Source organism: Curcuma longa, chromosome 3 (assembly GCF_044706935.1).
Source record: "Curcuma longa cultivar G26 ecotype Majalengka, Jawa Barat chromosome 3, ITB_CL_G26_1.1, whole genome shotgun sequence".
Lineage (NCBI taxonomy): Eukaryota > Viridiplantae > Streptophyta > Magnoliopsida > Zingiberales > Zingiberaceae > Curcuma > Curcuma longa.
In genome coordinates this window covers 3,379,389-3,405,030 of record NC_133863.1, presented here as the reverse complement: position 1 = coordinate 3,405,030, position 25,642 = coordinate 3,379,389, and the positions used below count along the sequence as shown (strand labels likewise).

The following is a 25,642-nucleotide window of genomic DNA, read 5'->3' as shown; positions in this document are numbered from 1 at the left end:
TCAAGTTGCACAGTTCTGAAAGATAAAAAAAAGGGTTTCACAATGTTTTATGACTCAACCAGATTGTATGTATTTTAAAAGTAAACATGTAGCAAATTAAGAATTAACTTTAAAATGTAAAACGGAAAGATGAAGAGTGCAATATATTAAAACAAAGAAATGAAGAGCTTGGAGGTCTGCTTAAAATTTCTACTTACTCCAGTTCATCTTATTCAAAATTCCGCCACTCTAAACCCAGACACACAAACAAAACTTTAGATTCGTACATAGCCCAAATCGAGGAGCAAAGTCAAAGAAACAGCTGTTTGCTCTAAGCAAAGCGCCAACCAGACTGCTCATGAAAATTAGTCAATACCGAAGTCAAAAATGCGGGAACCGAGCACAGCTGCAAATGGTGCTAGTGACTGGTTCATAAACTAGAGGAACAAGGTTATTATGACAACGGAGCAACAGCTGAAAAAACTTAGCAATAAATGTACAGCTAATTAGCACCTTAGTGAAAGAACCTTTAAGATAAATATAATCCGCGTATCAACTTTACAAGTGCCCCTTACGAACACCTTGAGGTCATTACTCGACATGCGTAAACTACCGTCGAGAAGTTCAGTTCGGGCCTACAATCGCTAAACTTTTCCATATTGAATTCCATTTTCATTCTAAATGTTTTTTCCCCAATTTTACAGAATTAATACACTCGTTTAGTGTTGACATTCTCTATAGAATCAGATTTTACCTTTTACAACCAGGTCAACCGCTTTACTTATCGCCAGCTCTCACAACGTTGCTCTCCAACCTGTATCAAGCAATTATAAAATTAAGGATTTCATAAGTCAAAATTTTTTCGAACTCGCATCAAGTTTGGTGAATTAACAATGCTATACTATTTGTAAGTAAACATTCAGAACAGATGAATAATCAGAGCACCGTATGCCTATACAAAAGCAAAAAGGCTGCTTGCATTCAATTAGTCAGCATGAGGTCAAATTAGCCTGACAATTAATTAACCTAGGATAATGATGAAATTATATTAATCATCAACGACAATCACTCTTTCTGATGATGGATCCTTGCAAGTCTCTGCATCAATTGTTTCACTGGATTGTCCATGTGACACGTTCACCTCCTGTGATTTTTCATCCTTTGGGCATTGGGGTTCAGATTTGCTGCAAGGTAGGGTTGCATCTCCTACAGCATTTACTTCGGTTTTTTCAGCAGCTGCCGGTTGACTTGGCTCTGCAATAATTTGACACACATGATCGTGGATAGTCTCTAGCCGACGAAGGCTCTTCTTCATCCTAGAAACAGCGGAGGTATCGCCCAAGTGTGCATGCACGGAGTGAATAGTATTTTCTTCTATTACAGTGCACATCTGTAAGAGCAAACACAGTTTAAGTCGCAAAAAAATCTGACTTGGGTCAATATGAACTGTCAACCATGGTTTACCTCATTATAAAGGCGGCCCAATCCTACTCGGCCATCATTCTTGTCACAGACAAGTTCTTCTGGAGCTAGAATTCATAGTATAATCAGATTTTATGTATTTTGCTAAAAAAAACCAAAAAGAACTTAAGAGCATAGTGTCTAGGCGTGTGTCAAGCACATAAAATAAAGTCTGACATGCTATTAAATACTAAAAAGAAGCAGGAGAGTCGTTTCATTATTCAATATCTTGGAAGCATGTCTACAAGGTAAGATGCAGATTCATAGTTGAAATTGCTTTCACACAAGTTAGTTACATGATATTTGATCTGCAGACAATTTTCCTTAACCATGCATGATTGAAGAGAATTGGTTTGCTGCATCTAGCATTTGTGGCATCAAACTAATAGAACGAAGAAAAGAAAAAAAAACATTTAAAAAAAAACACGCTAAAAGGCTATCTGTCCAAACCAATATTTTCAATCTTTCAAAAATCAAAAAAAAAAAAAAAAAAAAAAGAGGAAGCGTACCTATATGTTCCACAGCAGGCACTTGCCCCAACAGTTCGGTGATATCCATGTTAAGATTACTTGCTTCTGAAACCTTTGTATCATCAACTTGTGGATCTTGAGTCAGCTGCTCACTTGCATATTTTTTCTAAGTGCCAAGAGAGAGAAAGCGAGTCAAAGTATATCAAGTACAAACCATACTTGTATCTAGTAGACAGTACATTCCATAATTGTATCAAGTACATAGTCAAACAACATACTAAGATTTAAGTTGAATGAAGCAGGTGTAAGTTTATCAGCAGAAAGAAAAGAAATAGTAGAAAAGATAAGAAACCTGTAGAAGATGCATTTTTTAACAGTTGCTTACTTGGGTGGATGAATAGAAGGATCACTTTTTCATATTTCTTTTCCTTGCAATTCCTGCTATTCATCCACCCAAGTAAACAGGCAATTCAACTATTTGGAACATTTTACTTAGCTTGTTTATCAACAAACTAACATTTTTCTCATTTCTTATTTTATCTTGTAGCATTTCTCTCCAAGTTAGACAAGCCCTAAAATCAGAGAAGCTTAAGTACTGCCAAATAGGTTTAATATTTACAAGTTCAAGCTATTTGGAACATGCACTATCTTCTGAAGTATAAAATTCAACTATAATAGTTTGGTGCAGCCAATTATACGAGTGTTTAGTTTTCAATCATGATGGAGCAAATCTCGGATTGCAAGAAAGATACCACAACCACCAACTTTATCATGGACAAGAAAATTTAGAAAGACAATTCAAATTGCAGCCACAATTACGGGCATAAAAACAGTAGAAATAAATCTGGAAACATATTATAAACTGAGGATTAACCAAGTTGCGAAATAGGATATGTACTTTGTAATATTATCTAAAAAAATAAAACACATGTACATATAACCACTAGGTCTAAATGATTAACCATTATTCAACTATTGGATTAAGTCTATTTTTCCTATTATTTCTAGCCAACCACAAGTATAAATTTAACAAAGTGAAGTTACGGAAACATGTAATTACCTTTAATAAAATGAAATAAACTTAAACCCATACCACTTTAAATGTGTATTACATGATACGCTACCTTAAAACATTCAAATTCTAAAGCTTTTTCTAAATGAAAATATCTCTTCCTTATGAATTCAACAAGCCTTCTTTGCAATTCCCTTGACTGATACGAGCTGTAGCCTTCTTTTAGAGATTCTGGAATCCCCTGCAGAGAAAAATACAAATATATAGTTTTTCTAAAATAAATTTAATTTCCCAATTTTCTAATGTTCTAATAAACTTACATTGCAATTGTGAGCACTACTTGCAGCTGGAACAGAATCAACATTCTCGTTAGTATGAACACTTCCAGACAATGGCCTGCTAGGAATATTTAACTCCTTACGGACAATATCAGCTATCCCTATTTCTTCGTCTTCTATGATATATTGCCATCTTGCATAACCATGCCTAACATAGAAAAAAGTTCAATTTAGTCAGATGCAGTACCGTGTTGACATACAAAAGACAAAGATGAGTAAATGTACATTAAAGATGGTTTAGGATGATCATACAATTTCACAAGATGAAAATATAGCTAGGAACAAGCATTTTTGCTAAGCTTATATGTCAAAAGGAAGCAAATTAAATATGAATATTTTCAAAAAACAAAAGGTAATCAAACAAAAAAAGTAATGACAGCTCACTTTACTAAAAATACAAGTATTAGTGTTTTCAGTAATTAGAGTGTAGTTATCAAATTATAACAAGAGAAAGTATGTGTACATACACAACCCCACCATCAAAAGTCCAACGAAAAAAATCAAAAAATCTAGTGATTAAATGGATGATCTACAGAGAAGCAAATTTATCATCTTTTCTTCAGCCAGAAAAGAGAAAACGCAAGGGTGTGAACACCATGTCCCCTGTTTCTCCATCCAATAGTTAGCTGCCCAGCTTATACGGCAAATTTGTAAAAGCAGCTAGAATATCAGACCTGGTGGATATCAAAAGGTGAAACATAACAACTACCTTCTGACTTTACTAGCTCAAATTAAAATTCACAAGTGGCAAAAAGATTTAAGATATTTTCATAGATTCAAACTGCATATAATTTGACAATTGAAAACAGCAGAACTAGCTACTTAGAAAATGTGATATACAGATGTATTTTTGAAGGATCATTTTTCATGTTAATCAAAAATAAAAAGTAAGTATCAAACTGCAGGGATCATATTAAAATAATCTGATATTTAGGATACACAAACCAATGACATATTTTACTTAACCAGTATTTAAACAGAAATCAACCATAGATTAATAATTGTTGCATACTTCAACATAGCTTTCAGCAGTGATTGATCGTGTTCTTCTTTCCAAAATCTTGCAGTCATGCCAGGAAAATGCACCATTATATCTTCTGAAAAAAGCTTAGCTCTTGGATGTTCCCCGTTGAACTTCATCTGACAATCATACAAGGCAAAATGGCCAAAACTGAAATATATAAGGAGAGCTCATAGAAGTAATATACAATAGGTGCAAGCAGTTCTTAAATAACAAAAATTCTTCAAATATGCAGAGCATGATGCACAATATATTTGCATAGCAATTAACAACGTACATGCCAATCAATCAGTGTGCTACTGACTGCTAAATGCCTCAAGCCATTACTATAGCTAACTTGCAGCAATTTTCTTTTCTATCCACTTTATATTCATGTCAGACATCTTAGTTTGTTTTTACTCAAAAAAGACAGGCAACATAAATTCCAATAGTACACATAAAGTGCAATTCCCGTACAAATATAATTATTATGTAGGAACACACATGCAAAAGAAGCAGTGTCTAGGAGTGGTGCTTGATACAAACCTAAACTTTAGAACAATCTAGTACATTCCCAGTAATAACATATATCATAAACATTGATAAAAATTATAAGATATTCTATTTTTCTCTAAATCCCACAAAAATAAATGTCGAGTATCATAAATCTTTTGTACAGTAAAAAAAATCAATGTAAATCTTTCTTTAGTTTATATTACTCTATCAGTTTTAAACAAACTTTCAAGTACCAAACCATACTAACGTCATATTTTTTATTCATCTCTTATTCTTATGTCAATAGCTCTTCCATAAATTTAATGGTTTGGCACATTAATAAAATTCATAAAAAACTAAAAGCTTTCCTCCAATCCTCAAGCATTTTTTTTAACTAAGCAAATTTTTTAATGTTCTGAACTGTTTCAAACTTTAATAGGAACATCATACAATTCACACTTTGACTTACCTTTACTTTCTTTAGAGCTTCTTCAACATTATTCCAAAACAAGATTTTTCTGCATAGTCCTCATCAAATAATTTTTACATCTTAACCTAACATCCAAATGTCCTTTTTTTCCTGTCAACCTCAATTTGAACTACTTTCTACCTATCAAGTTCTCATCTACTTTTATTGATCATAAAAAAAGTCTTCTTTATACTAAGAGCATTTGTACTTCCTAATCAAGAACAACTTTCTTTATATGTAAAACCCATAATTATTGAATTCAAACACTTTCAATACAGTGGGCAAAGATCTGATCTGATTATGGTTGATATCTTAGGCATGTCGAAAGTCACTAGAAAATCCAAGATACGGTTCAGAATTCGGGAAGATTTCTTGAAAAATGGAACAAATTGAGCAAGGAAAAAAAAAAGAGTCAGGGATTTTCTTTTCTTTCCAAAATCAGTTGACTTCTTTTAGAATTTAGATCTAGACAAAAAACTGACAACTTATGAGAACTGGGCAAACAAGAATCCAGAAGAAAATCCACAAGAAAAGCCCCTGGTAAATTCCTTACCAAAGCCGGTGATCCAATGGGCTTCGTGATAGAAATTCTGTGTCACTTCCTTGTATTTGAGAACAAGAAGATGAGGTCTGCTTCAGAATAAGAGGGAATAAAGGCCTCGTTTGTGAGGAAGGCTAGTGATTTCGTGTGGAAGAACACTTAGTGAGCAATTAACTATTGATATTACAATAAAATAATAACAAAACGATAAATACCATTTTGATGTAATAGTATTAGGTTATTTTCTATGCAAAGTAATTACATAAGGGATGACAAATAAGGTGATAACAATATATGTATGTTACGAAAGGATAACAGCGTGCAAATATTATTATATGCATAACTACATAGGAAATATATGATATGTATTAAAACTGAATTAAATAATTAAGAGATGATAAATAACGATATCCATAATAATTTTATATTAACTATTAATAAAGAAGAAAATAAAATATTTGATAAATAATATAATAATTAATAGATTAGTTATATTAATATTAGTGCTTGATTAACACTCTAAATAATGATATCATAGTTAATTAAAAATAATAAGGAAATAATAATTATCATTAAATATATAATTATTGATTAATTACAATCAATATAATTATTGACAGAAGCATCAAATTATTTACATGACACATATTAGAAACAATAATGTCATTAATTGTATTTGATTACGAATGCTCTATAATTATGAATGCTCTATGAGCGATGACGTCATACCAATACCCATGTCATCCATACTTACAAATCTGATAATATGATGTTAGGTCACTTAAATATATTACATCATACAAACTTATTAATCTGATGATATGACGTGTAACAATAGCAATAACAACATAATTGTTTCATTTTTTTGAATTTATCTTTATAAATCTCAATCTAAAAAATTCTAATTATCCGACAAAGAAAATAACTAATGTGTTAGAGTGGCCGATCACAATACAGATATTGATCACACATTGTTAATCCTCTACCTTACCTTTGTCCTCTGCAATAATTCATTGTCATAATCCCATTCTTGAAATTGCACACTATTTCAATCTTATCAATCTATTTGTTGCAAACTCCATTTTCCATTAAGTTTTCAAAAGTATAATATTATTGTCTTTTGAATTCTCATTATCTAATTGAAAGACTAGAAGCAATCTTTTTAGAAAAAATTTTAAGTGGGGAGATGTGATCTCAAAGGACATAATAAAAAAAATACCAATGAAGTGCTTCTTAGGGAACAACCAATAATGCATTCATTGTTAAAGATTCAAACATTATTGTTAAAATGAGATTAATAGTTGACTGACTGTATTGAGCTTCTTAGTTTTCAAAAATAATAGAATTTTCTTTAAAGCATCTTATCAAGCGTGATTGTTGAACGAAACTGTTAAGTAGATAGCATCGACATTATTACATACCTTCTCTTCTATCAATTGAATATGTGCTATTCTAACCAATATATCCTCGATACGCGCTCCTTCTTTGGGAACACCATCTGTCATTGTAGAAACATAGAAAAATGATTGCCATTATAAATTACAGTTAAGTGAAACAGTTGAAGTTTATGAATAGAACCTGAAAAATTGGGCAAGTCTGTCATATCCTCCTGGAGATGTCTCATGAAAAGTTCAGCGTAACTGCCAAAGAGGAAATCAGTATAAAATACATATTGCCTTTCAGCAGCAGAAATAAAGAGAGTAGAGAAACAAGTAGATTTCTCCTCAACACTAAGCCAGTCTTAGTTATTGATATTCCACATTTATAGTTTAGGCCAAAAAAAAAAAAACTAAGAAACTCACTTTGAGGTCTAGTTTATGATATTCGTGTGAGGTAATCAAAACTTCTAAAAGACCAACAATCTTCCATAAAAATAAGAAAATAGGTCCTTGGTCTATCTGTTCTGAGCCTGCTAGGATTCCCAATGTATGTAATTCGGAAAATACCAAGGCTGCTACATCTTACCAATGCCTCTTTAAATAGGATATTGTTGTAACGTCATTCCCCATAAATATCATTTGAAGAGGCATTGTTTCTGCTAAATGAGGCCGATAAATTTTCTTGAAATGATCATAAATTATGGATAAATCTCCAACAGAGTTGAAACTCAGTAACAGAATTTTCCAATGATAGCTAGATTGTGTGACTGAACACATTCTAAAAAAATAACAATAAAGAAAATCCATTCATTAACAAAAAAAAATTTTGATTTTTGCTGGTAAGTATCTTGCTTTTGCATCTATGCAATTTTGTTAATTTTAATGATCACCTTGTTGTAAAGAGTAATAGGTAAACTGCATTATTGGGGTAGTCGATTTACTCTCACAATGGTATTTAGTCAACGCAATAAGAGAGCGCTTTTTCAGGTCAAGGTTTTCCAAAGAGGTATTTCCCCTCGATGTAGCCTATGTGTCACTGCCAGTAGATCCTTTTTCTCCTTCCCTCATCCATGACTTCCAGCCTTCTCTTCAGCCAGCATTAACCATGCAGAATCCCTAACTTCTCCAGCGCAAGAGCAACATCCATGAGCACCACGATATCTGGGTAACTTCCTGCAAACCAATACTGCAAAGAAGTTGTCATCATCGCCATCTCTGCACCATCACCTCCGTTCATGCCCATGGCACCTAAGATAATTGCAAGTTGGGTACCTACATTATGGGTATTACTAGAAGTCAAACCCAATTAATATGTTAGCTGAACCCGATTAAATACCCACTTTGAATGATAAATTAGCACCAAAACCCAATAATACCCATTTTACATGAGTAATACATACGAGTACCTGCAGGTGCATGCAATTTTAAGCAAGCTTAAACTTGACATGAACCTCAATATTAAGATAATCATTTACTGAATGCAACTCTAACAGGTCGATTGCCTGTGGTACCGAGTATCAGATATTCATAGTCATCACTAACTGCATCAATGTCTGCATGGGCAAGTTCCTACCTTCACCTCCAATAAAGCCAATGCCTCCACCCTCGGTGGCTCCTGTGTGTACTACAAGCCATCCTCACAAGATCTGCCAATCATGGGTGGCAGCTTCCTCAACCTGCTCAAGTGAGGGATCAAGATCCAAATCTCTGGTCGACAAGTGCATATTCACACCTGCACCAGCAACGAATTCCATATCTAACACAGAAATGTGTCTGATTGTCACATACTGGTTACCTTGAAGCAGAAGAGAATGTTACACTCTGTCTGCTTCCAGTGCTTGCACAAAGCCAAGGCTGATTAGATCCTCCATCAAACATGTGAGCAGATCAACACCACACCTTCAACAACAATATCTCTCATATCCCAGCAAATCTTTAGTAGACTACAAGGGTGGATTTCTATCACCTTTTTTCAATTACAGTATTTCCTTAGTTGCTGCTGATTTTCTATTAGGTAAGCCATTGATGTTGCTTCAAATCATAAAATTCATTCCAATTTTCCCGCCTTGCTCTAATTCCTGCCCTATCAGTATCCACTTCTTGCTTAACTTCTTCCAACCACAAACTTTCTTCTTCCACTAGGCTAGAACTTAGATCTGAGAACTCCGGTCTCCGGCACACAATCCTTCTCCTTCTAGCTTCTCACCTTCCCTCAGATCTAGATAAGATCTGGATACTGGTATATAGATCTTCCAGCCTCTATTTCTTTGGTCTCTCTTCTCCTCTGTCTACTGTCAATAGCTGATACAGGCCTGAACTAGAAAAATGGCTTATCCTCAATTTGCTACTTCCAGAAAAGAGTTGAGGGGAGACCTAATGATAAAACACCTTGTCTCATATGTCCAGCAAAAGGTTGATCTATTTATCCATCTCTCCTCGTAGGCCCTCAAATGCTTTAATTTTCCTTCAAAGTATTGTGCGTTGTATGTGCCGCTTCAAGGAGAAGCCACTTCAAATATTTGATCCTAGTATCTGTCTCCATCCTAGTTTCACTTTTTATTCTCTTAGTGGATGTGTTTATATAAAGTCAAAGAAAGCATTGCCTATGTGTTCAGTCAATAATTTCCAGAGCTTTGCCAAGTTGTGTTTTCAAAATCATCTACTTACTTTTCCAGATTATGTAACAAGCTAGACAGACATACTACATATGCTCCATCTTAAGGGGGAATTTTAAGAGTACTAAAAGGATTACTGGTTTAGTGAGTTAAGTCTTAGAACAGTATTTTTATATTAACAGTTTGATCATGAGCCCTATATTGCTCTTTCACCAACATAATAAGAAGTATTTATGAAGCCACCTAATCCAAATGTATTGTGCAAAGAGAAGATACAAGAGTTTGTACAAACAGGCAGGATGTCTAAGAAATGGCTACTGGCATCAATGAAAATCATCTTGACAAATGAGAACAAAAAGTTCCTCTCATTAAAACATATTATCTGCCGACAACTAATGGACTAGGTGAAATTCTTCAAGACACACTAGGGAACAAAGATGCTCACTCTAGGAAAACATGTGAAAAAAGCAAGGCTAGTTTCTGGAGCATTGCAGATCATATGTCAAATGATATTCAGACACCCATTCAAATAAAGCTTCTTAGTGCATGCATATCGATATGAATAACCAATAATATCATAAACATAGTTCTTAAATCATAATTTTTAGCTAAAATAACAATCTGAGTGTATATGGCATACTCTTGAACCTCTTGCCAGCTCTTCCCCTTTATTCTGGGAAGATATTCCTTCCACGAATAATCCTGAAAGCCAAACCTGCAAGAGAAAATCTTGAAACGACTCAAAAAAGTTTGTAAAATAAATAAATAAAAATAAATCCAAGACTTAAAATCTTGAAGCTACAATGAAATCACAGGTAAGAAGTGGAATGTCTATATAATCAAAAAAGAAAGACAAAGGATGATAGAGAGCATAATCAGAAACCTATGCAATTCATTGTTACCTCATGACCAATTGCAGGAATAAAGACCTCTGATTATGATTGAAGCCAAGAACCCTGAAAGATTTTCCCTCGCCCTCCATTAAAGGAAGTGGCTCTGAATAATCAGCTGTGATTTTTTAAGAGAATTCAGACGAGGTTTCACTTTAAGGAATTAAAGACTCCTGTGACTAAAAGAAGGTAGACAGATAAAATACCACGTAGTTTCCTCTTTGAATATGGGCCCCTTCTTCCAGACACATTTCCTGGTAGATTAGATTCAGTATCACTCAAATCATCTTCACAACTGTAATCCTCATCTTCAGAACTCACATCTTGCACACCAGTGATATCATCCTCAGCAGATGCCATCTGGAATAAACCCAATAGAAATTTCAAATAATTGTCTACACTCACACTCATTATCTCTGGGGGTTCCCATTCAAAATTCAAGCACAGAGCTAAGTTCAGTGGTGACAAAATGTTCCATGGGTTTAGTATTCCATCAAAAAACAAATAGCAGAGAAGGCAAGAAATACAATAGTGACGGATAATTAAACTACCCAGAGAACATCTCAGAATCCCATATGAGAACTGAAACTTTTAGAAGAATTTTAATGCCATGACAAAGAGAACCGAGCCATACTGAATCTCATTTGTAACCATTTTTGAGAAGCAGTAAGGCAGTATAGTAGATTATCTGCAAGGGATGTGGGTGCTGCACAAGTGGAATTTGTGGAATCAGAGAAAGAAAAAAACACCATAACTTGCTCATGTTTACTTAACAAGATCCAATTAAAATGTTATTAAACAAAGGGTCAGTCACAAATAGCAGGAAAATCATAAATTTCAGTTGTTGCCAAAGCTTGCAACCACCCTTAATGCAAATTTTGAATGACAATTACCCTTCTGATACAGATATAAATCTCATTTCAAATTTATATTTTTCCAAAGAGGGTCAGATACTATACACCACCGATATGCACCAACCAGCATCACTGGAAAGGAAATTAAAATTCTCACATAAGACTTGTCATATAACAGCAAGAAGTACTCAGTTAATGACATTGAGTAGGACCAATACCATGAGTGAAAGGAAGATGTCCTCTCCCAAGAGTCCTCTGTAGAACCGTCAAACACCCTTGTTCTTAAATGATCAATCTACTTTAAGTAAAACTTGAAAGTCTATGTAGGTGCATTGTGTAACCACAAATTATGGACCTAAAATAGCTAAAACTGAAGAATCAGCAAATGAAGATGGAGAAACAATAGGAAAAAAAGGGACTTCTCTTCAACATATTACTATCGGACACATTGTATGAGAAGTTAATGTTTGATGACAACTGGGTATAAAACAAAGCATTGTTGAGTGCGTGCCCCAACTACCAAGAACATGACATAGGGAAACCATCAAATAATGAAAGGATATTCTCACAATAGGGGCAATAGAAGAGAGAGCAATAACCGATGAGAAAAGGGCAACCCAACTGTAAAAAAAAAGTAAACTGGAATATTATGCAAGAAAACACAGAGAAAATGGCTTACTGGAAAATAGGCATGTGACTAGCTTGCTGCAATAAAGAGCCATACCTGTTTACGACTGCGTTTGCCCTTGCCCATAGCTGTGAGCTCTTCAATTTGCTGGCCCTCAAACCTGTCTTTCAGCAGTTCATCCCAGTAGTTTGCTCTGTCAGTGTTAGAGGTAGAAGCTCTCTCAGCCTCCAGTTGCTTCTTCATTTTTTCTTCTTGAGCAGCTGCAGCTTCAACTTCATCAATGTACTCAAAATTCGCCACCTAAAATATGCCAGGTAAATGACAAGCAATATTACAGGTTGAAAAGTAAAACTCTTAGCATATAAGATCAAGATTATGAAATCATAGCAATTTCAGGAGTCCTTACCTTCACAGCACTAACAATCACAGAGCTGCATTCCTAGCAAGCATATTAGGTAAAATGGCTATCTAATTGTTGAAACCGTCACAACCCATCAAACAGAACCCAAAATGTTTAGGTTGAGTTTCCTAAGGAAGACAAGTAGGAAGGAACTAGAGGGAATGAAAGATTTCCCCAGTGACTAGCCTCATTAGTTGTGCATGGAAGAATCTTTTATTATTATTCTGTTAAATAATAAGAAGAAAAAAAAATAAAACTCTAGCGCATACTCGATGAATGAATTCAGCATTTAAATTAGGGTGTGCCATGACTCAAACTGCAGACCAATAACAATCTATGTCATACCAATTGCTACCAGAAACCCTTAACAGTAAGGAAAAATTGCTCTTTTCTCATAAACCAATATCATAATGTACCAACATCAAAGAGAACTTGGCAACAGAATAATTATCAGTGATAGATACAGTTATGAAAAAAGAAATTTAATAATAATCGTTAAACACCTTCAAATTTGACAAGAATAATCATTTAGACTAAGAGCCAAAGATCCAATTTCAATAATATAATATAGACTCACACATGTGGCTAGTCATAAATATGTGGATGAAATTAAATCCCCCTGCACGATGCATGGGTGAGAACTTGAAATAAATCAACCACAAAAATACATAAAAGATGTGAAACCAATATGGTGTATAGCTTTAACAAACATGTCACACACTTAAAGAGCCACAGTTCAAAATTAAGTTGAAAATACTAGCAATACACAATTCATGACATTAGGCAAAAAATATACCTTAAAAGCTTTTAGGAAACCATCATCCTCTTCATCAACTGAAGATTCTTCACCACTAATATGGTCACGATTGAGCAATCTACATGGCAACATGCCAAAACCAATGTGATAACACATAAAATATGAGTAACAACTAATCTGTCTAAATAACCAGCATAATTTGTCAAAATTGTTGTACCTATCTATTGCTGCATCATCATAGTGTATTTGACGAGCTTTAGCTTCATCACTTTCATCAGCAAATAACTCCTTTGAACCATATCTTATTATGTCATCCAACTCCTCCTGGAACCTCGAACGCAAGATATCAATATCAGCACAATACATTAGCAAAAGTCAGTTGGCTCATAGCTAGTAAAAGCTTCCAGTTTAACATCAAAAGGGTCAAAGGTTAAATAAACCTCAATATCCTGACACATTAGTATGGCTACTGTAGAAGCTGAAGAACTTGAAGATGAGAACTAAGGAGAAAGCAAATGGTTTGAAATGGAAGAAAACACCTGTATCAATCCATGGCCATTGTTTTTAAATTAATTATGAGTCTGCATATCATAGATATTTATTGTTAAGTCTCATTAAGAGGAATTTTACTCCAAGCCTTGCAACAATAGCTAATGCCAAGCTAGCTGGCACCTAAACAAACAAACTTAATATCTAATAATGTGTGATGAGTCATACCATCACCCTAATAAAAAATGTGCGATGAGTCATACCATCCTTATAATAGACTAGCACAGTAAATAACCCTGGCCATCCATATACTATCGTTTTTTATCCTATAGGCACACAAAGACAATATAGTATTATTGTCACGATGCAATAACAAGCAAGTATATGCCTTGTCATTTTTATTGATTAATTAGCTGAACCAGCATTAAGTATCAGCTAGTATACTGTATACAACCATAAAGCTCACAATCAAGTAAACGTTACCTGATTAACATTTTGGGATTTGAGCCGACCAACAACAAGATGCTCCAGTATCATTTTCTTTTTTGTCATTTGCATCATCCGTTCTTCAATTGTTCCTCTAGTGATCAGCCTATATATCATAACCTGCAATTGAATTACAGAAATGTACATTATATTCACATAATAGAAGCATGGGGGCATACATGGCACTCATACAAATTCTCATGTAATATAAACACAAACACCGTATACAGGCATAGCACCATCCAGTTCAAGAAATTCTACCCAACCTTATTAGTCTGGCCTAGCCTATGAGCCCTTGCCATGGCTTGAAGATCTGCATGTGGATTCCAATCACTGTAAATCAATATTGTGAATAAGGTTCAGTAGCGAGCATGGAAAAATACATAGAATGGAAATGGATCGAGCATAGAAAAGATATGTTGGGTAATCATTACCTATCATAGATGAAAACAGTATCAGCAGTTGCAAGGTTTATACCCAATCCACCAGCTCTAGTAGAAAGAAGGAAACAAAACTTGGTTGAATTCTTGGCATTAAAACGATCTATACGTATTTGTCTTTCAGATCCACTGACTTTCCCATCAATACGCTCATAGGTCCATTTCTAACAAAATAAAATGAAATATATATATAAATAAATAAACATATCAAACCTGCATAGCAACATTTAGTTGAAGGCACGACCAACAAGCAAATGCCTGTGGTTGCATCAAGGAATAATTAAGATAATAGCCATACTTACATTGTAGCTCAAGTAATCTTCCAACAAGTCCAGCATATGTTGAAACTGTGAATATATAAGAACCCTGTGTCCTTGTTCCTTGAGCCTCACCATCATTTTATCCAACAATTGCATTTTCCCAGAAGCATCTAAAAGTTGTCTAGAGAAAAAAAAAGGAAGTGAGAAGTTTGCCACTGATTGAAAATAGATCGTCACCAAAATTTTGACATAAAAGGAAAAACTAGGAGAGGAAGCAAATAAAAGAACCAGATTCTATCTGGTTGAAGCACCGAGAAGTAAATTCATTGTAGAATTGACTGAGGTTCAACATCATCTTCACCAAACCACGTCTGCCCTAACAATTTGGAGTTGGATATATGAATCTTTACTATATACAAGGAGATATCATTAACAATATTGAAACCAATTGAAAGTCATTCTTTTCAATTGATTGATATTTTTTACCTACCTCATCACCTTAGATCTTCCATTATAATAAATTCAACTCTTCTAACTATCGAACACATTGTCTGCCAACACACTCATATCATCTCAAAATATTACCTCTTATTTTGTCAACAGGAGCTAGACATAAATGATCTCGAAAATTAATATTTTTATTTGTATCCTTTCTAACATCCTTCTTGCCAAAGGCAAGGTAAGGCATCCCCTTAGTGCACTGGGCTGCCCTTGTCCTTTCTAACATCCCTTAGCATTCTTGTCTCTGCTACATCTCCAATCAGTTCAATAGTCCAATTCATCAAGCATGATGAGTCAAAGCAGTCTTTTGAACCTTCCCTATTAACAAAAGACTCAAGAATCTAGTTCCCAGATTGACCATTTCCTTCATCATCCTATATACTATATCCTCATCAATAATTGATTCTTGTTAGATATCATATTCAATATACCTAAAACTCTTATGGAGATTTTATGTTCATCTATCTTAATCAATTGATTCTTATCCTGTTACCTAAATTACATTTCATATATTAATTTTTGTTCTACTTAATTTAAACCCTTTCATTTTTAATTTTTTTCTCCATAATTGAAGCTTCAAATTAATCAAACTACACTCTCATCAATGAACATAATATCAACATGCAAATAACATATATCAACAAGATTTATCTTCAATATGGCACATCAGTTCAACTAAAACTAATGTGAAAAGGATAGGAAAAACAGTTAGCATACTCACATAAGCTCTCACAAAGGTAACCACATTGTAATGTATATTTTTTATCACATTACTACTAGGTAATTCATACGCTAAATAATTAAAAAATTGATGGAGGATCAAGTAACTCCTTATGGAAATCTGCGACTGCAAATATGAAAATTATTTTTTTTTGTAATCCAAGTATCCAACTCTTTGAACCGACTAATCTTGAAAGTAACCGGCGTAGCCCCATGGAAGTTTCCCATTGGCCATCAAAGTAAATCGGGAAGCACGAACGATGTATCGCTCCGCATTCAGCATTCCAAAATTGTCTTCCCACTGGAGGAAATTAATCCTACAATGGACCTTAGTTGAGAATCGACCCGTGGATATCTAGTTAACTACGGAAGCGCCTTACCGTTGCACCGTGACCCCGAGTGCACAAATATGAAAACCATGTTCAGATACATGGAATATCATTGATTAAATAAGAACTAATCCCTTCAGGTCATGAATGGGTAGCATTGTACAGGAGACCTGAATCTCCAAATACGACTTAGCATCGTGTAACAAATTCCTTGTTTTATCACAATAACATCAAGAGCACAAAAAACAAATTCAGACTTCACCTGAAACCTTCATTAGCATCAGTTGGTTCAATTGCAGGTTCTACACCTTCCAACATATACGCATGGCAGCATAGCTTACGAAGTTCCATAACAACATTGATGAGTGATATCTGCATTTATAAAGAAAAATAGGCAATGAGAATCAAAATTGATGCACCATCTCACTTCAGCCCAAAAATAATACCTGAGGGCCGCCACGACGAGCAAGTATTTGGTAATTACGAGTGAGGATGGCCTTATAATATTCTTTTTGCACATTGCTTAACTCAACCCTTAAAATTAATTCCTTCTTCGGAGGAAGATCCTTCATGACATCTTTCTTTACTCCTACAATAATGAAAACAGTGGCCTCACTGAGTTAAGAAAAGTATCACACTTCCAATTCCAAGTCCTACTATAAATACAACAAAAATACATGCTAAAGCAGGTTAAGATCCAAAAAACATTATAAAGTATCAACAAGGAAACCTGTAAAAGTTGCTTAACAAAAGAAGCTTAAATGGGAACCATATTTTATTGTGCTAGTTCAACTACCATAACATGCCACATCAAAACACAATATAAAGTTCTTATCAGAATTTCATAGTGCATCCATCCAAAACAAAAACATCACTCCTTAGAACCCCATACACATGATATCCTTTATATTCTTCAGTTTTTCTGTCATTATTTGAATGAATAACCAAGTGATTCAGGAAAAAACCGTTTCCAAATCTTAATAATTGATTGAAGAAGAAAATATCTATGCCAGCATGAGATTACTTGACCTATATGAAGTGTGAGAATGTGGCAAGCACAGTCCAAGAGCACAAGCTTAGCCACACATGGATATATGTTATAATCCTAATTCTAGCAAGCTATGAACAAAATGGGAACAATACCAAGCTATATACTAATCTGCACCACCAAGTATCATTCAGCAAGACGACAAAGACAAAGAAACTCATGTTTAGTGGCATCGATAAATCAGACAAGATAATACAAGTTTCCACATTGGGCCTTAAGAGGCCCAATAGTTGAACTTTAGGATCAAGGTTTTGGATATCTGATACAGATTGTGACAACATGACAGATGTCCTGTTTTATATCACTCAATAAAATCACAAATAAAAATGAGCATGTAGTCGATTGTGCCAATCTATTATATCAATTATATGCATGAATACCAGATAGTCAAATAGTAATAGTAAGTATGAACAATTTGATCTATCTAGCGAGGCAACTAATACACAGAATTTTGTATCAGTAAGTATAAACACAAAAAAAGGTTTTGCAAAATACAGTCAGCACAATTGTAGACAAAGTCAAACAATACATTAATAATAAAAGAACTACCAAAATCACGTAACTCAATGCAATAAATCCAATTTATACTTTTGAAAATTCCTTAGAGCATATACATTAATCAAAATAAGAAATATCAACAGTTAGCCATCGCAGAGAATATCCATTATATTATGTGTGTGTGTGTGTGTTTTCTAGTAAATCCACTTTATCTAAGACAGTAGAAATATATTCTCTGAAAAAACGAAATAAAAAAGAAGAATACTCCGCAGAAGGTGTGGGGCCAGCATCTTGTGAAGCCTATCAATTTGCTCTTCCTGGTTTATATCCTTGAACTCCTTCTGGAAATCTTCGATGCTTGCAAACTAAAAACAATAAGAGTTAAATACTATAGTTAAATAAATTTCCTAGAAAGCATGTTCTTCAAAAACGAAAATCCAATAAGCTTGAGCAACATCGATATTCCAAATAACAAATCTCAAGCAAATGAACAATGTGAATCTTCCAATCTTGGTTGAGGCAATGATAGTTCCACTAAACCATAAATTGGATGAGATGCATAATAAATATGCAACAAAAGAAAAAGGAAAAACAACATGTGAATGTGCAACTGAGTTATACAATAAAATGTTTCACCATCCTACAAGGAAGGACTAGGAGAAGCAAAATTCAAATAATACTAACCTTTCCTGCATCAAGGAAGTGCATAAGCATGAATAGCTCGTCCAGGTTGTTCTGAGAAAAAACAGAAATATGCTATGAATGACTAGACATTTTAAATTGGAAAACAAATTAAAGATATAAGGAATCCCAGAATATCTAACATACATAAATTTATAACAGCAAACAAACATGATTAAGCACTAAATGTTATTGATGCAATAGGAAGATTATCTTCAAGAAATTATATGACAACTTTTAAAATGATCTTATTCATAAACAGCATCTAACTTTAGTTCATAGTGCTCAGAAATGAGAAATTTACATGATGTGCATTTGTTCTTCACATCTTGAAAGTCACAAAATGTTGGGAAGCAAAACCCATTGCTTTTAATGCCTTTATAATCATAATTGATAAAAACAAACAATGCAATTTTTTTTCAAACCAAAGAATTCAACCTAAGAAATATAATCGCCAGATGAAAATCATCATTATGAGATTATATATCAAGCAAACACATATAAGATGCCATCATAATAAAACTCAAAAGTGCTTCATGTCATAAAGGCACATCATCAGGTAGTAAGTTGAGAAAACAAGAAATTTCCATTAAAATGATCAGAGAGCACAACAACCTGGAGAGGGGTTCCAGTTAAAAGTACGCGATGCTTTGTTGAGTAGAGTTTGAGTTGATGGAATAATTTGGATTCCTTGTTCTTCAGTCTGTGGCCTTCATCCACAATCTACAAAGGTACAACTGTTAGAAATGTGCAAAACTAAATTTAATGATAAACACAAGAAGATGACTTACCATGCACTCCCATTCAATAGACTTTAGAACAGCAGAGTCCATGTTAACCATTTCATATGAGGTTAACAGTACGTTGAACTTGATCCGTGCTTGTTTATTTTGGTTGCTAGATTGAATAAGCTTCTTTTTTTTATGCTTCTTAGACTTAAGTTTTGGATAGTAAAACTCATATTTCCTAATAACCTCACGAGCCTGGGAAGATCCAACGTACATTACCTACAACAGATATATTAGATTATTTCATGGAAAGGATTTGAGCATATAAGCATATAAGCACATAGGCGACTTCACATTGTTGCTCAAGACTCACAACATTCATATGTGGAGCCCAGGTTGCAAATTCACGCTCCCAGTTGCGCAGTGTTGATAGTGGTGCGACCACTAAATAAGGAGAGATGCTCTCTTCAAACAAAGAAGCTAAAAAGGCAATGCTTTGTATGGTTTTTCCTGTATATAACAGAGATTTTTCTCAGTCTTAACAAAAGATCAATTTCATATGGATCATTGTTTTCAAAATGTTGCTATAGGTGATATTACCAAGACCCATCTCATCAGCAAGGATAACATGTGTACTTTTAGACCATGAAAACCTCAGGAAATTCAACCCCTCAAGTTGATATGGATGCAATTGACCTTCAATAATACCAAAAGCAACACGACAATTAAACCAAATCTAAAAGATATTGATATTCTTAATAGTTAACATGGTAATAGTATTAATACATAAACTTACCAGAAAGAAATTCTGGACTGGCATCATATTGTTGAAACTCTTTCTGTTTTTGCTTCAACTCCAAATTGTGGTTAAGACCTTTACTCTTACTGCGGGATTTCTTTGGACGTCTGGATTGAATCATTTCGTATCTTTTGATTTCAGGCATGAAGGTCGAAATATCAGACTCCACTTCCCATGTACACTCATCATAAGCAAGTTCTTTCCATTTTACAAAATATTCACGCTCATCACCAGTATTCCTGTGAAAAATACAGGGCTAAAAGTAGTGCAAGATGATGGCAGTAAGCATTTGAATCCAAAAAAAAATGAAAAACAAAGAAACAAAAGTGTATCATCAAACAGACACGATGGCTCAACGATACAGTGCAATGAGATGTTGAGATGTTATCCAGAAACTTATGCAAGCTCAAATATGAGATATAGGATGAACACAACAATAACAACAGTATACCAAAAGAGACTGCCTTTAATAATACAACTCAGCTACAATGAGCTATTTCCTAAAATTTAAATACATAAAGGCCAATATACTCCCATCCGTTAGTCTATAATCTTTTTCTTGCACAACAATAAAGTTTTCCCAGCCATTTGAGATCAGCTATATGATCCTTACCCTAACATTAAGCTTATATATCACTTGTGACATCCAAGGCATTATCATCCAGAAGCTAGAAGAGAAGAAAAGGAAAATTAACCTTGAAGTTATAATGCCAAAGAAAATAAACTCTGCCTCATCAAAAATGATAAAGGTAAAAAAAAGGTTCTTTTGCTTGGAAGGAAATAGGAGAGCAAGGAAGTTCTTCAAAAAAGTGTAAAAGGGTAGCACAGAATTATATTTGGTCTGTGAAAAAAATCTTATTTTCAAATTTCATCTTGCAAAAAATAGTGGGGAAAGTTAACTATTTTTTGAAAATAAAATCTGAAAACAAAAAACGAAAATCATGATCTAAACAAAGATCTTTCTTCCAGCCAATTACACCAATCTTGTTTACTGACATTATTGTACGGAAGAAAGTTAATATTGTGTTTATTAGACTATACTTCCTTTCCCTTCACTTCTGGCCAATTTTAATAGAAATAAAGTAAAGGAATTGGACAGAATAAGGAATTAAATTCCTTCCTCATCTCCTCTTCCTATTAATTACAGGAAGAAATTAATCTTTTTGTTTTTTTTCCTTTTCTTTTACCTTGTACTTCCATCAAAGTAATCACTGCATTAAAGAAGACAAAAGAGGAAGAATAAACAAGTACTGTCTTAACTTTCATCAATTTGTTCTTGTTGGTTATTCTATAATCAAAAGCAATTATACCTACTCACAAGATATTTGTGGTGACTGACAAATTTAATCTATTTAGCCTGAAATGCTAAAAAAGGACATGAAATTGCCCACTACAATTACTTGAACCCATAACTTGAACTTGCAATTCATTTTTATTCTGAATAGATGAATGAAAACTAAAGAAAAGGTAAGAAACATCGACCAAACATGCATGTTTACTGCAACACCAAAAAAATTTAACTGAGCAAAGAACTACCAACCATAACATTGATACTTGCACAAATGAAAGACACAAGGTCGTTAGGATGAAATCCTACCAATGTACAGGAACAGATCCATAGGTTAGGATCATAGTATTGAGAAATGTTGGATCCATATAATTTAATAAGAATATTTAAAAAATAATCCTATATTTGACATTTAAAATTTATCATATGTATTAAATGTCAATATTTACTATTAATATTAATGTTCACACTATCATTCCAAATTCATAAAGCATATAAAAAACTACTGATACAGTAAATATATTGAAAATACAATAAATTATCAAAGTATTCAGCTCTATATATCAAATAGTAACTTTTATAAGGTGAATAAAATCATATGAAAAAAATAATAATAGTTAGTGATAGTTAGTGATGGAGGATAACAATAATTAAAAAGAATTTTTCTACTTGGGAGTCAAAAAGTATCACAAAGGAATTATTTGCTATAGCAAATGTCAATCGTTATTTAGGTGAAAATATATTGTTTGAAACTCCTGCACAGGAAGCATGCATAAGATTAGATTGTAGGTTCATAAAATGCTAACCCAATTCAGATCTTACTTGGGATCTAGATGCTACTAGAGATTTGGATCAGGTTAGTTTGGATCGAAGGAGCCTGTGATCCTTAGATATGGATCGCAATTTTGGTTACCATAGAAACAGATTATGTTCATAGTTGTAAATAAGGTGAAGTGAATGATAAACTAGTGAATTCCTTCAGATAATTAATATCAACCTGCTAGCAAGAACTCTGTCAACAGTGGTCCACTCAGGACGAATAGCCACCCAATCATCATCTGACTTATTCAATGTTTCCATCTGTTTGTGGAAGGTGCTTAACCTACTCTTCAATCGAGGATGAGTCTTGGCAGCTTTTAGAAATTCCTTCTCAGGAACCCTGATTGAGAGACATAATAGCACAGTTACATGTGCTCAAATTTAAGAAATACTCCAAGAGAATGAAAAAAATAAAGTAAAATAAAATCAATTAATAATGCATATGAAACTATTAAAAGACAAAATTAGCTGACATTCAAATACCAAGTGCAATGAAGGTATGAAAACCCTTTCCATTTAACAAGATATTGTTTGACTTTAGTCTGATTTGAAAAAAACTTCGTAGAATCATTCTTATCCGCCATTGTCGGGCGCATTTCACAATCTAAAATCTTTTCAACTTCAGTTAAGGGGCTCACCTGAAAATAAGCAGCCTCAACAACAATCAGAAACTCATTAATAAACACAATATAAAAGTAAGGACCTAACAAACATACACATTCAGGACAGCTCCATGTATCACCTAAAAGTGCTCTGGAAGCAGGGTATAAGCACCCTTTATGAAAAACATAGGTACATGTAGTACAGTTAATGAGGCTCTCACTGGTTCCACACAATTGGCATGAATCTTCTTTCTGCAAAGGGGAAAAAAGTATCATTGATATGTTAGTAAAAATATTACAACCTAGGAGCATAAAAGAACCTGAAGCCAAACTGAACTAGTGGACATTCCATACTCCATGCTGTATATATGTCTCTTTTTTGGGAAAGTAGCATGATAATTCCACACATACTAGTCTTCCTATTAATTAAATATATCATTGTATCTATAACAACTTTGTTAAACAATGATTTTACAGCATAAAATGAACTGTCTAGATAGAATACAACATATTTGAATAACTAGCCTGCACAGAAAGGTGTAACTAGCAATTAGTGGGCAAAGAATTTGTATGATAATGTAGTTCCTATTTCTACTTCCTAATTATAATGGTATGGTTCTAGGAGTACCATACAAAATCCATCACAAATTAAGTACTTAGTGAAAAACTTGCAAGTAGTAACAAGTTGTCATAATTAAGATAGATACTGATGGTGTAGTAATTTGCTAATTCATGACAAATAAGAAAGAAATGCAAAGTCCAAAAAGTATAGCATGTAAGCTATGCAGGAGTACGATAGTATAAATAGTATCAATCAGAAATATTACAGAAATAATGCAGTGCTTAAGAAGATTACACAGTAAATTAATGGAAATATGTTGGCCTATCATTCAAAACAACAAGCCACGGATCAAGACATTGCTCATGAAATAAAAGAGAGGCAATTGACGTGGAAAGGGACGTGAGGTTTTGTATGACAATTGTGCACCCACAATTAGGAGGAAAAGAAAAACTATAGCACTAGGTAGTTAAGAAACATGTACAAAAAACTTAGCATATCCAAGATAAGCAACTAAATATGAATGTGGTTTCTAAGACTACGCTTACCTTGGTAATAAAAACAAATCAGATCCAAAACAATGATGATGAATTTTTCTCCCCGTTTTTTACTTGGACAGAAACACTTGGGCTATGCTTAAATCGTTAGAAATATAGGGCAGTAGAAAACAGTGGATATTTTTCCCATCTATTTGGCAAAAGTGGTTGATTAAAAAGGGTCCAAATTTTTCTTAATTTTATATCTGCCCAAATGTGGGAGGAAATGAAAGTAAAAAAAGGTCACAAAATGCTCTCTGTGTGTGTGTTAGCTGAGTATAATATACAAGACACTATAGACCTCTGTTCTCACCTTAGCCATCATACTCACCTACCATGCCAAAACATCAATAGCCATTTTCCTAGGAGACACCAAATTTTCAGCATCTCCAGTGACACTGTACAAACTACCACAATGTCCACGACCACACTGCACGGAGATATCAACATATATAATTATTCAGATTTCCCTCCTTCAAGTGATCCTCAAAGTAAAGGTCGTTTTTCATCCTCCCGGCGTGATACAAAATGGACCAACGGAATTCTTTACTAGGCAAATTGTTAATGCTTTGTCATCCATTGTTTTCCCAGAATAATCGAAATCATTCGAGTAAACAGCGAGTGACAGTTTTTCATCTTCCATTTTTCATCCGCTCCTTTCATTCACCGAACAGGGTTATAATTCAATAATAAAACAAAGCTACGCAAGAAACGAGTCACAAGCCCACCCAGCTTCAGTTTGAGATCCTACGTCTCCTCTAGACAAAACACTCGAAAAAAATCGCCATGAGAGAGAGAGAGAAGCCGTACCGCGTCAACCCTTTTTAACTTTTCGGCCGGTTTCTCCTCCAGCTTTCTCTTCAATGCCTTGGAGACGACGAAATCGTCGTCGTCGGACTCATCAAGGTTATAGAGAGGCCGCTTCTCGGACCTCACTCGGAGTCGCTCCACCAAACTACTCATTGTCGCCGATCCTCCCTAGATCCCACCGCCAGTGCGGGGTAAAAGACCTAGCAGACACCTGCACAATGCTTCCGACGACAAGAGCTGGGATCTCGTCCCCCTCGCTGTCTCCTTCCCTCCGACTCAGAAACCCTAAAACGCCATCAGGGCGAGAGGGATCGCCGGGCAAGTCGTCGCTCGGTGCCTTCAGACGAGTCCAACTTTATTGAGCAGACCCCGATTTGATCGCGACCACGCCTAATAAAAACATTCGATCCTAAACTCCTCCTCAGCCTTTGCGGTGGGCCCATGCCAAGCTGGGCTTGGTCTAGCTCGACGTGGCTTATCTAACATGGCCAGCACTCGATGGGCTAACACCAAACGTAACCCCAAACGTAACACTAACCCCAAACGTAAACATAATAAAAGACCGTTTAAGAATTCTAACATGATTTCTCACTTAATCCTACCACATTATCGAAAATAAAAAATATAGATATAAATCTCACCGCATTCTTCCTCGATATGCGTGTGTTTTGTTCTTCTCTTTTGTCGTCGATAGGTTCTTTTGCAGCGATAAATTCTTCATTGTTATCGTCATCTTCCTCCGACGAAGAAGAGTTATCGAC

At 34.4% G+C, this 25,642-nt stretch overlaps 1 protein-coding gene across 1 annotated transcript; it reads right to left on the bottom strand.

Annotated features, from left to right (window-relative positions):
* Nucleotides 1-857: 857 nt before the first annotated feature.
* On the bottom strand, nucleotides 858-25,230 carry LOC141824017 (CHD3-type chromatin-remodeling factor PICKLE). The gene is made up of 31 exons (XM_074711238.1): nucleotides 24,882-25,230; nucleotides 23,091-23,228; nucleotides 22,858-23,012; nucleotides 22,553-22,714; nucleotides 20,265-20,506; nucleotides 20,069-20,164; nucleotides 19,842-19,978; nucleotides 19,532-19,747; nucleotides 19,356-19,463; nucleotides 18,744-18,794; nucleotides 18,325-18,424; nucleotides 16,960-17,102; nucleotides 16,776-16,885; nucleotides 15,006-15,144; nucleotides 14,698-14,867; nucleotides 14,530-14,596; nucleotides 14,261-14,383; nucleotides 13,506-13,612; nucleotides 13,328-13,406; nucleotides 12,228-12,431; nucleotides 10,856-11,009; nucleotides 10,662-10,767; nucleotides 10,400-10,474; nucleotides 7,344-7,405; nucleotides 7,187-7,263; nucleotides 4,273-4,400; nucleotides 3,243-3,408; nucleotides 3,035-3,163; nucleotides 1,950-2,076; nucleotides 1,444-1,508; nucleotides 858-1,369 (listed from the first exon to the last, which is right to left on the bottom strand). The coding sequence occupies exons 1-31, from the start codon at nucleotides 25,032-25,034 to the stop codon at nucleotides 1,028-1,030; spliced, it is 4,131 nt and encodes a 1,376-aa protein (XP_074567339.1). The 5' UTR covers nucleotides 25,035-25,230; the 3' UTR covers nucleotides 858-1,027.
* Nucleotides 25,231-25,642: the final 412 nt, after the last annotated feature.

Coding starts and splice junctions, on each gene's coding strand:
- LOC141824017 (XM_074711238.1), bottom strand. CDS start 25,034: ATGAGTAGTTTGGTGGAGCGACTCCGAGTGAGGTCCGAGAAGCGGCCT. Junction 22,715..22,857: donor TCATACCTTCATTGCACTTG/GTATTTGAATGT, acceptor TCTCTCAATCAG/GGTTCCTGAGAAGGAATTTC. Junction 19,979..20,068: donor TGCTGATGAGATGGGTCTTG/GTAATATCACCT, acceptor TGTTATATACAG/GAAAAACCATACAAAGCATT.